Source organism: Anarrhichthys ocellatus, unplaced genomic scaffold, assembly GCF_004355925.1.
Source record: "Anarrhichthys ocellatus isolate YVR2014 unplaced genomic scaffold, GSC_Weel_1.0 scaffold81, whole genome shotgun sequence".
Classification (NCBI taxonomy): Eukaryota; Metazoa; Chordata; class Actinopteri; order Perciformes; family Anarhichadidae; genus Anarrhichthys; species Anarrhichthys ocellatus.
In genome coordinates, this window is record NW_022280111.1 from 1,355,676 (window position 1) to 1,367,684 (window position 12,009).

The window sequence follows — 12,009 nt, forward strand, 5'->3', positions numbered from 1 at the left end:
CAGCAGCAGGGCTAATGGTTGGAGTCAGCTGTCGTCTTGGATCAGTTAAGATGTGGGGAGGGGTTACGCTGGATGTTTATGGGTGGAGCATGGACTCACTATGGCTCCGACGAGACCCTCGTAGGCAGTCGGTAGCACAGACCACAGGAGGGCTGCACACGTGGTGTTCGACGCTTACACCTCTGTAGAGCTTGTTGAACTAGCCACCTTGTTTGATTGTCACAGTGATCCTTGCCAGAATAAGCTCTACGCACTTCATGGTGTAGAGATTGATTTTCATTCTTTGTGTTTTGTTTCCCCTCTAGAACGATTTTATTCTCTATAAACAGATGAAAGCGCAGGAATGTCGGTAATAATCCGTGTGAGTGCAACTCGCTGTGTGAGTCACAAAGCGATGCAACGTCCTGGATTGACAGTCTCCACCCCTCTTCCTCCCTCTCTCCTTCCTTCTCCTGTGTGTCGTTCTGTGTGCAGAAGCGGGAGGTAAGAAGTTGCGCAGCACGATCCAGAGGAGTACGGAGACGGGCCTGGCGGTGGAGATGAGGAGCAGGATGACTCGGCAGGCCAGCCGGGAGTCCACGGACGGCAGCATGAACAGCTACAGCTCCGAGGGAAAGTAAGGAGACGCATATTCATCAGTGAAAGAGCTCCTGCACACTTATCGTACTGGGAGCAGTTTGAACGTACACAGCCAACTATTTGATTTGATGACTCATATTGGGCTTCACTCTTCCTAATCCTCATGACTTTCAATGGGCTGCAGCTTTGTCTCATGCCAACATGTCCGTAACCAGTGTGTCTTTCTCTCTCTCAGTCTCATCTTCCCCGGCGTCAGGCTCTCCTCAGACGCCCAGTTCAGTGACTTCCTGGATGGTCTCGGCCCCGCTCAGCTGGTGGGACGACAGACGTTGGCTACTCCCCCTATGGGTGAGAACAATAATCATTCAAATGTTGAATAAGTAAGGTTAATAATCTTGCAAGTGATCTATTATTTTATTCCTTATATACTGTAAAATATATGTAAGTATACCTCAATAACTTGTTTATACTTATACCGTATGTATGCTGGTAGACATCAGTCAGTAGTGTGCTAAAAGTTCAGGTATTTTTGTTATTCAGGAGACATCCAGATCGGTATGGTGGATAAGAAAGGAGCACTGGAGGTGGAGATCATCAGAGCCCGTGGCCTTGTGGGAAAACCAGGTTCCAAGGCACTGCCAGGTAATTAACGCTCTCACACCTGTTATTATCACAGGCAATTACACACCTGCTTAAGTTCAATGTACACGCGGATATATGATGAAATTGCATGTTCCTTCAGGGCTGAGGGATAAGAATCAGAGGTTGTGCGTAACATGTCTTGGCTCTTCCTCTCTCCTCAGCACCATATGTAAAGGTCTACCTTTTGGAAAACGGAGTCTGCATAGCCAAAAAGAAAACAAAAGTAGCAAGAAAAACCTTGGATCCTCTTTACCAGCAGCAACTGCCGTTTGAGGAGAGTCCAGGAGGAAAGGTTTTACAGGTAAGGAAGGTCTCACAGGAATTCACCGGTCTCACTAAAACCACTTCATCAGTCCCTGTTTCAACTTGGTCTCTTCCTTTTGATTCATTTCTTTTTCTGTGTCCTTCTCTGCAGGTCATCGTTTGGGGCGACTATGGACGCATGGACCATAAATCATTCATGGGAGCAGTTCAGATACTGTTAGATGAGCTGGACCTGTCCAACATGGTGATTGGCTGGTTTAAGCTCTTTCCTCCTTCCTCACTGGTGGACCCTACTCTGGCCCCACTGACAAGAAGAGCTTCCCAATCGTCACTGGACAGCTTCTCTCGATCATAGCAGCGTGTGGACTGATAGCGTTGTTGTAGCAGCCAGTGTTGCGACTACAGGTCACGCCCCCCGGTTACACTGCATGCTTGATGTTGTGTCTTCTGAGCCTGTTTCTAGGGGTGCAAAACGTGATCTGTGTGTTTTGAGCAAAAACGTTGCGCACATTGTGCACGTGGGGCGAAAGCGTGTCGCAAAGCGCCTGGCGGCCGGGATTGCCGGGTGTTGTTGTTGTTTGGAGGAAGCTGGAATGAACTCCTTAGCACGAGGAATCCGTCAGTTCCAGGTTTTCATCCAATTCGAAGCCATGGGGGTCAGTACTGGGAACCGCTAAACGAGTTCTACAGAAGCCCTTTTCGAATGAAAAATAAATGTTTTTCTTTTCTTTCCTTTCTTTTCTGTTCTTTTGTTTCTTTTTTTAGAGTCAATGTTCTTGTATCTGAAAGGGGTGACAGTGTTTCAAACCAGATGCTCGGTCACGCCACGCCAACAGACCTAGCTGTGTAGATGGAGTTTTGGAGACCATCACTTTGGGTGAGGTGTGTCCCAGCTTGTATCCACACTCCCCCCACACCCCAAAAGAAATGCCCTGCATACTCTCGGTTCATGTACTGAACACAACCGTATACTGGTAGATCACCAGAAAGACTTCAAAGTTAATCAGAGGCAATATTGAAGTGGCTACCATCAACACTCCAGAATATGCAGTAACAATCCAAACCCCATTAAAAGATGTAAAACCCACCATCATTCTTTCTCTGTTGATATATTGTATGAAAATTAAATGAGAAAAAAATATTTTTTTCCCTTTTAGTTCATTTGCATGGACACAAATTTAGCTGAATTTAAAAAAAAAAAAAAGAAAGAAAATTATTTTCTTGAGGCTGCAACTTGCATAAAAGATGAAAAATAAAACAGATCAGCCATTTTTCAACAATTTATATTATTTTTAAAGATAAATCTCACTAGTGCATGGTTTTCAAGGGGAGTGAATGCAACATCGTGATTAAAAAAAAGAAGACATTGTTAATCATTCTTTGGACCATTCATGAGTCTGTGTTTAGCAGACGTAAGGGAAACTTAAAGGAAACTTTTGGAGCTATTTAACAGAAAAAATGTTTATGTGACAAAAAGTGATAATGAAAATAAATGTAAGTTATTTATTTCATTGTAAAAGGCTTATGCCTTATAAAGATAAACATTATGTGCAAATTGTACATCTTTCTCTTTTTCTTCCTTGTCCCAGGGTACTTCTCATTGTACTATTCATTGCTACCATCGTTCGGTCCCCTGATATTGTCCAGATTTTAGGACTGTTGGTTCTTTTACAGTTCTGTATTGTTTCAGTCTGTATTTTATTTTTGGATTTGATTTGTTTAACAAGCATGTTGAAAAAGGATTTTCTGCAACATGGCTTGGGCACACCTTACAGTAACTCAGCATGTTTTGATAAAGATGATATTTGGAATTTTTGCAGTTTCTTGTACAGTGCATGTCAACTTCAATACTTTTCTCCCTCACCTTAAATTGAACTCTACGACAAATTAGTTCTCGGTCTTCAGCGGCCAATTATTGAAGTTTCAACAAAAACATTCCACCCCCCCCCCCCCCCAAAGGTCATGTTTTCTTTCAGGTTTTTGAGAAAAAAAAGTGACAAGGAAAATATTTTATATTTAAATGGAGGTTGACGAAAAACAGTTGTGATTGCAAGTGTATTTTATTTCAGTATTGTTGACGAACATGCAAAAATAATCTGTATTGGTACAGCAAGAGGTCGACACCTAATCAAGAGGCAGCAGACATGCAGGAGACGTGTGCTGCTGCGGTTGAATTTTACAGCCACTGTTTGTGAAGATGAGCTCATCACAAGTTCAAATAACAAGGGATATTGCCACAGAAAATGTTTTTTCTTATTTTAATGAAAATGAAATTAATTTTACTATATTTTTGTTAGTTTTATTTAAAAGCCAACACCAGTTTATTTTTTATTTTCTATTTTTAGTAATTATAAAATACTTCTCATGTCTGGGAAGTATATGAATCTTATAGTTGCAGTATGTCTGAATGAAATTGACCCGAGGCATTATTCCTTTTCCATACGACGATGACGCGTTTTAATGTCCAAGGAAACCTCGTCACAAGCTGTCACAAGCTACAGTATATATTTTCATTTTGATTTCCATTGTACATACCTTCAGATGTCACAATCTGAATCAACAAGCTACCATGAATAGATCGACAGACTCGTTTGGAACAGGAAGAATGCCTCACATGATGACAAACACATATGTTATTTATCCTTTTGAATGCCTTTTCATTTTCTCTTTTTGGTGCAATGTGTTAATGCCAAGGCTATGTCTTGGTTAAGTATGGTTGAGTACAGAGATTTATGTAAGTTATTTTTCAAATTAAAAATAAAAAAAATTGATATTACACTGATGCCAAGAGTTGGGTGGTGATAAGAGTAACACACACGCACGCAAGAGTGTGACACGCTTCCTATAGAAACTGCAGAACAAGCAGGACAAATCCTGACTAAGTCATCAGTATGGGTCAAGCGTCAAAAACCCTGGATCCTACAATTCCCATAATGCAACCTATAGGATACTTTATCCCCCCATGGGGTCTGATTTATAACCGTTGTGCACAAAACGGGGTCTGAAAGAGCCGTACGCCACTTCCCACGCACACGTTAATATCACTTACACAATTGCAGAACAGAGCGTCAATATTTATCAATAATCACCAAGTACGATTTTAGTTTTCATTGAGTGTTTGTGAGTAAAATCGCTGCAGTGAACACAGCCTGGTTTATTCCATAGTGACAGATACAGCCTACTGTACACAGACAAAGTGTAAACAGCTGTCTGATGAGAGTATCGGCTCTCTGCAGCAGAGGAGTAACCATGGTGATGTCACACACCTTCTCCATCACCTCACCTCGCAAACCTTCAACACCTGCGCATGATGAGGATCCTGTAAAGTAGCAAAGTCTAGACATAAAGTCAGTGAAAGCTCTCGTACGATCACCTCCATATGCTCATTATCAGTCCTGCTCATGATGCCATGAGAAAACATCAATGAATAAATAGCGTTCACCTCTCATGCTTATATCCAGGGTGGTGCAGACCACTGATTGTCGCGATCATTTTGGAAGCGATCGGTCTGACTGCTGTGAACATATAAATACTACAGTGAGACTGGTGATGTGTAATGCTGCACCGTAGATGCTCTGGTACTGTTAGGACTGCGTCAATGGGAGAATTGGGAGAGAACGAGTGTTCAGGGATCATCTCATCCACGAGCACTTGGATTTCTGTGGCAAAACAATAAAAATCTTTTCTTGTTCTTCCTCTCGGTGTTCTCTGTGATTCACCGTAAACAGCCTCTGATCAGCAGCTTATTTCTATGCATCAGCATCCATGAGGTGCTTTGCATCGACCGTTTATGGTTGAATGTGAGCGTGTAGAGGGCGGGATGTGAGGCTGGACCAGCTGCGCACTCTGACATTCATATGCAGATATACTGTATAATGACTTTTTTTGACATACTATACTGTGACTTTTTACGACATACCTTATTATGACTTTTTTTCGCCAAAATAGAATATGACATTTTTTCAACATACAATATACTATGACATTTTTCGAAATACTATACAACACATTTTTTTGACATACGATACTATGACTTTTTCATGACTTTTTCAACATACTTTAAGATGACTTTATACTGTACTGTGAATTTTTTGACATACTAAACAATGACTTCTCATGACGTTTTCAACATACTATACTTTGCTGTGCCATAACCACGATGACCTATACAACCAATACGTTTGATTAGATTGTTTTACTGAAGCAGAAATAGTTTTTAATAGATTTAGCCTTTTAGTTCAGCTTTCAAAGTGCACCAGATTGATGTATTTAACTTAACGTAGGCTACATTTTGTTTTCTAAATGCGTGATGTTTCCAAAGTTAATAAGTTAAGTTAATAAGTAATTGTGTTAAATAATTGTGAGCTCAGTATTGACGAAATAAATCGTAATTGTGATTTTTTTTGGAGCAGCCCAATAAACCAGTATCAATGTTACTTGTATAACATATCAATTATGAATCATTCAATTAAATGAATCAAACTACGAGACAGTTAATAACTATACTATGAGATTCACCATGACATCTGTCTGCCATGCTATACTATGGCATCTTTTGACATTTTTTTATGACAAATTACATTATATTTTCATGACATTTGTTATGAAAGACGATATTAAGACATTTTCATGGCCTACTATACATACAGAAACAAAGATGAAAGCATCTAAACAATGATCCCTGGTGTTTTCTTCCTCTGCTTCTTTTAAATCTGCTCTCGGAGGCTGAGCTGCTTCTGATGAGCCTCCCTGTGGTTCTCCAGCTGCTCCTCAAGCGGTGGAGGAAAGACATGCAAGAAAATATATATTAACGACAAACAGTCATTGAAATATCAAAATCATATTATTTGACTGTAGTTTCCAGCTGTGCACAGACGGTAGTGTTTTTCAGGTCCACCTCCCCTCACCTCATCTTGTCTGCTCCTCCCCCAACACCGTATGACTTTCCTCAGAGAAGCAACAAAACAGACAAATGAACTCCTTAAAGCCTTGAACCCTGAACCCTCAGGGACCCAACTGACCTAAGGGGGCTCGATGGTATTAATACGAATGGGACATTACTTTGCAACAACATATCATATTACCTTGATGACACCAGAACGTGTTGTTTTACTTTTTCACTCCCTGATTTGAGCACATTCCAGGCTCTTGCCTTACGACAAGTATAGAAATGAGAATAACTGTATACAATCTTTACAAGTGGTAACAGTATCTATTCTAGTAGAGCTTGGAGTATCTATCTTTAAACATTATAAGATATGACAATAATATAAGATAGCAGATCAATTTTGAAATCTTGAGATCCGCAGGGTTTATTGGAGGAAGAATTTTATCATTTATTTATCTCCAAAAGTATAAAAGCGATAAAAAAACAGTTTATTTGTGAATACTTCATATATATTATATAAAGTAAATTAACATAAAAAAATGTTACTTTAAACAATTTGTTTTACTGCACAACCCTCTTTGTGTTTCAACATAGTTTCTCAATCAATGTGACGGCCTGAACTGTGCCAACATCCCATCATATATTACCTTAATTAAGTAAAATGTCCTTTCTTTTAAAAAGGTGTCCTTGTGAGCAGCTAGGAACTATTTTCTTTCAACCCTATTTCCTACATGAAACTGCTCACAGCAAGATCTGTGGATTATTTTCAATAACCAGGTCAAGATTTCTGGAAAGAGAGTGTTGAGGTTTTCAAATGTAGTTTTGGGCGTTTGTGCCGCATATTTCCATTATATTGGAGAGAAGACAGACATCTCTACAGATAATGTATCTGAAAAACTAGACAACTCACCAACACGATCTAAACATTAAGTGGTTTGTCAACTTTTATCATTTCATAAAGAGGCCATTCTTTACCTTCAGGTTATTTTATAAGTAGTAAATCTCTTGTTGTCTCTGCTGTCGGACTGTGGAGGTCCAGTTTGGTGGATAAGTCACCCTTTGTCTGTGTACCTGATCAATTACTTTTTACAATCAGTTCAGTAGTTTACTCATTTAATATTACCACCATCCAGATGAAGAAAGTTGCTATACAATAGAGCGAGGAGTCACTTGGTAGCAGTAGTAAGTCATTCCCCTTAGCTCCCCAACCTCCTGCACCCCAACATCTGCTGCCATCACCCCCGGCTCCTGTGCCTCCGTCTCCAGCCACAGCAGCCTGGCATCAGGGCCTTCATCAGAGAACTGGAGCAGAGACCCTGAGCTCCGCAACACCTTCAAACACTGCTTCAGCACCTGATTGGCCTTCCATTTCCCTTCCGTAGACCTCAACAAGGCGTCTGTGGTGCCCTTATCAACTATAAGGTCCACACTGCTACAACCCTAGTGCTTGTGGAGCTGTGTGCAGTCCAGCTCTACGAACTCAAGCCGAGAGGAAAGATTGTGAGGTTGAATGGCTTTGGTTTGGACGTGTTCCTGCATTAGTCGCACAGCTATGGGGGAAATGTCTGCGCAAGTGACCCGGACCGGGAGAGGAGAGTGTCTGTAAATACAGGGCCCTAAAGCAGAAGTGCCACAGCCCATATCCAGGACTTGGAGCAAACCGTCTGGGTGGGGCTTGGTCTGCAATAGGGGCATAATGAAGTCCCGGACAGCATCGAAGCCAAAGAACCACTCAAAGTGTTTGAAGGTGTTTGTGCTGCTGCTGCTCTCAGTGTAGAAGCGGTCCCAGGTTGCTTTCTTATCCATGTTTTCAATCAGTTCAGCTAGGCAGAAACACAGATGGGATTATGTCACATGAGTTAGTGAGATACAACTTGCCTTAATGCCTCCATCCTTCTGTCATATTTGGAGGGACTTTATGCTAAAGTAAATTTAAAATCTATCAATTTAATGTGTCAAATATCTTTTCTTTTAATATATGATTTAAGACCTTTTCTTGGGTCCTTAGAAGCCACTAAGCTCGGCATGAAGACAATCTACCAAGCTGACAAACTCAAATGACTCACATTGCTCATTCAAATATAAAAGCAACAGACACTCAACAGTCCTGCATTGAATCCTCCCTTTGTGTACTTTATAGTGCTCAGTTCATCTTTAAACTGTTAAGTAGATGTGTTGATGTATCCAGGCTGTGTTATATTAGACTGCATTAGCTTGGTGTCGCTAACAAGTTTGCAACTGAGTGTGACGTTATTGCACAACAAAGTGCTACTTTATGGTCAGCTTCTGTAGCTAACATATCGGTGACAATTAGCTAAGACATCAGTGTGCACACCTGCAACTCACTTTAACTTTTCTTTCTCACTTACTGTTGGAGCCATAATGTGGTTTTGTTGTTTTATTTTGTCTTTAAGGGAAACATGGGGTGGGTTTACACATGCAGTTCTGACATTGAACAGTGGGTGGCACATTGACCTAAAGTGCATATAGGTAAGGGCCTGGTAATGAGAATCAGGTGTGTGTGGACGGGAAGCTAACAGTTTTTGACTTAATGTAGTGAATTTAACATATATCCATTTTATATCTTAAAGCCACTGGGGAGCGAACGGGAGAACTTGTTCGGACGCGTGTTCCACAAACATTTCACTGACCAATGCGCTGCCTGGCTTTCGATCCGTTGATCCATTTATTCAAATGCATATTGCCACCTTAACTGAGTACCACAGGTTAATTGAACAGTAGGTGGCACATTGACCTAAAGTGCATATAGGTAAGGACCTGGTAATGAGAAGCTAACAGTTTTTGACCGCGTTATCGTGTCAAGGTGTCAAGGTATCGTGTCAATGTAGCGTGTCAGCCGGCATATGAGCTTGTAGTTTCAAGGTCTAGTATCCTGCTTGCTGCTAGTGAAATTGTGAATTTATTTTCTTTTCCCACTCGTTTTTTTCCTGGACATGTTTAGAAGTTTTCAAATTTTGAAGTGATATTTATTTTTGTTTGTGAGCCTAGAGTGTGTGTGTGTGTGTGTGTATGTATGTATATATATGTGTGTATGTATGTATATATATATATATTTATTTTCTCAATTTACACATTTTTGAGTTTTATGCTTTTCACTACCAATGGACAGGCCTGATTTGTTTGGTATTGGTCGGGGTTTGTGGTTTGACTCACCATTACCGACCGTGGGTGGGCTTAGGGAGAGACAGCCTGTAACATCTACCCCTCATCATCCTATGGTGATTCAGAGTAAATGTGATGACACATATGCGGCTGCTGATGTCGGATCGAGTGAGCAGTCTGCACCTTCTGTGGGTCAAGATGTGGAGCATGTCCCAGTGGATGTTCTCAGTGACTTAGTGAAGCAGATGGGGACCAGTATTGGAGAGAATATTGTCTCATGTCTTAAGTCAAATTCAGCTAATGATGTCAGTGTGGCTCGTTCCACCATTGCTGATCTCTCCAAGGTTAACCTAAAAGTGAGCAACCACAGTTATGAGCCAAATCCTTTCGGGGGGGACGGAACTGACAAAATTTCATTTTCTGAGTGGGAGGACTTTGTCAAAGTGTATCTGGTTAGGAGGGGCATTGAGGTATCTGAACAGGCAGAGGAAGTATTAAGCAAGCTGCGAGGGAGGTCGAGTGATGTTGTGAAAGTTGGGCTACGTAGCAAACCATCTTTAAACTTAGTCAGGCCCTCGTCCCATTTTTGACATACTTTATCCCTCTAGCCGACTTTTATGACACCAAGCCATTCCCCACTGAGACTGCTGTCAACTACTGGATTCGGCTTAACAAAGCCATTGACACTGCTGTCGAGGGACTAAAAAGACAAGACACTTGACAACCCCTTCCATGAAGTAACGGTCATGTTCATCACTCACTGTCCTGATCCTGAACTGTCGCTAGTCTTCAGCTGCAAGCCGCTTGAGGACTGGACAACCACTGATGTTCAAGTCCGGCTGGATGAACATCACCGTAAGAAGCGTCTCCAGCAGCGTCAGCCCACACGCCCAGTCAGTGGTTTACAATCCGCCCAGGCAGCGGATGTTCTGCACAGCCATGTTCAAACAGCAGAGAGCCATCCTGCTCCTCAACCAACTGCAGCTGCTAGGCCCTTTCCAAGTGATGGTCAGTCCCTTGAGCATGTTATCACTCTCCTGGAGCGCTTGTTAAATCAAGAGTTCTCTCAGCGTTCCAGGCCGCCGAGACCCAGGAATGGCAATCGCACCAGGTTTAGGGGTCCGTGTGTCATTTGTGGCAGCGACGACCATGACACTGTGTCCCACTGTCGGAATGAACGTCTATGCTTTCGCTGTCATGCTCCTGGACATCAAGCAGTGACTTGTTCTGTTACCCCTGGTCCTGACTCACCTGCTGTTCGATCTGACGCCCCTACACAGCAGGAAAACTAGCTGGCCCATGCAAGGAGGGGACTTGTGGAGGGCCAGACAAAATGTCCCCAATTGATGATGTTGACCGTGAATCTGTTTACTCTCAGTTCTGTGCCTCAACAGATTGCAAATCCACAGTGGTATTTCAAAACACACAGACTGGCTGCAACAGATGACCTTTTCTACACTGGTGTAACAATCCAAGATGCTCTGGAGCTGCGTGCCATGCTAGACAGCGGCTCAATGGCCTGTTCTCTGAGTTCACGTGTGCTTCCTTTACTGGAAAGGGCCAATATTGTTTCTCCTGATTCTATCTCTCCCACATCGGTTGTTCTGATTGGATGTGGAGGGTTGAGGACGTCCCCCGTCGGAGTGTGTGAGCTTCAGATGAAAGTGTTTGACTGTCTCATCTCGGTTCCCACACTCATTGTGGATGGTCAAAGCGATGACTTGATTCTTGGAAGCAACTTCATAAAACATCTCATTCGGGCGCTGAAGACTTCTGGAGATTTCTGGGAGAAAGTTTCACTTTCAGATCAAGCGTCGAGTGATGAGAAGGCCCTGATGTAGATGTTGACCACAAGAGAAATGGAGGGGTGGTGAGATTCCTGACAAGGTGGGCACTGTTAAACTTAAACACGCTGTGACCCTGGAGCCCTTTAAAGAACATTTGGTGTGGGGTCGTCTGCCTAGCCATAAGTGCCTCTCGGCTGGCAGCACAGTCATTGTGGAACCAAGTGATTCACGTACAGTGCCAAAAACAGTTATGGTGGGACGGATTGTGACTCCATTGTGGGGAGACGGATGGATTCCAGTGAGAGTCATTAACCCTTCCAATAAGCCAGTGACTTTGAGACGCAACTGCAAGATTGCTGACGTGTTCCCCTGTGTGGCACTTGAGGACTTTGACACCGACTACTTGTATGAAAAAGACCAAACTGACAACGTGAAATGCAATGTGACTAAGACTGTTGACCAAGCTGACACCGGCAGTGAGAAGAGTCTGACTGTTGACTCAGAGCATTCTACACACAGATCTGGCAGCTCTGTGCTCCACGACTTAGGACTGCAGGACATTGACGTTGACTCAAGTGACCTGTCCCCATTCTGGAAGGTGAAGCTGGTTGATCTGTTGGCCAAGTATGAGTCCATCTTTTCCCGCCACAGTTTGGACTGTGGAAAGGCCAAAGACTTTGTCCACCGGATTCGACTGAGTGACAGCAAACCCTTCAGACTGCCTTA

General features: G+C 42.4%; 2 protein-coding genes across 43 annotated transcripts in view; one reads left to right on the forward strand and one right to left on the reverse strand.

Moving 5' to 3' along the window:
- Positions 1-4,268, forward strand: part of rims2a (regulating synaptic membrane exocytosis 2a) — a 129,304-nt gene extending 125,036 nt beyond the window's left edge. For 32 of the 42 annotated variants that reach the window (XM_031874426.1, XM_031874422.1, XM_031874420.1 and 29 more), the window contains 5 exons: positions 475-616; positions 815-927; positions 1,120-1,221; positions 1,383-1,522; positions 1,637-1,840. In XM_031874426.1, coding sequence (XP_031730286.1) covers positions 475-616; positions 815-927; positions 1,120-1,221; positions 1,383-1,522; positions 1,637-1,840 — 701 coding nt within the window. Of the gene's footprint in view, positions 1-474; positions 617-814; positions 928-1,119; positions 1,222-1,382; positions 1,523-1,636 lie in introns of all 42 variants that reach the window. The other 10 variants (XM_031874455.1, XM_031874421.1, XM_031874457.1 and 7 more) reach the window with 1 other exon arrangement.
- A 3,185-nt stretch (positions 4,269-7,453) lies between these two features.
- Positions 7,454-8,251, reverse strand: LOC116398327 (citrate synthase-lysine N-methyltransferase CSKMT, mitochondrial-like). The gene is given in 1 exon segment (XM_031874538.1): positions 7,454-8,251. A coding segment is annotated over 1 exon segment (660 nt). The 5' UTR covers positions 8,180-8,251; the 3' UTR covers positions 7,454-7,519.
- Positions 8,252-12,009: the final 3,758 nt, after the last annotated feature.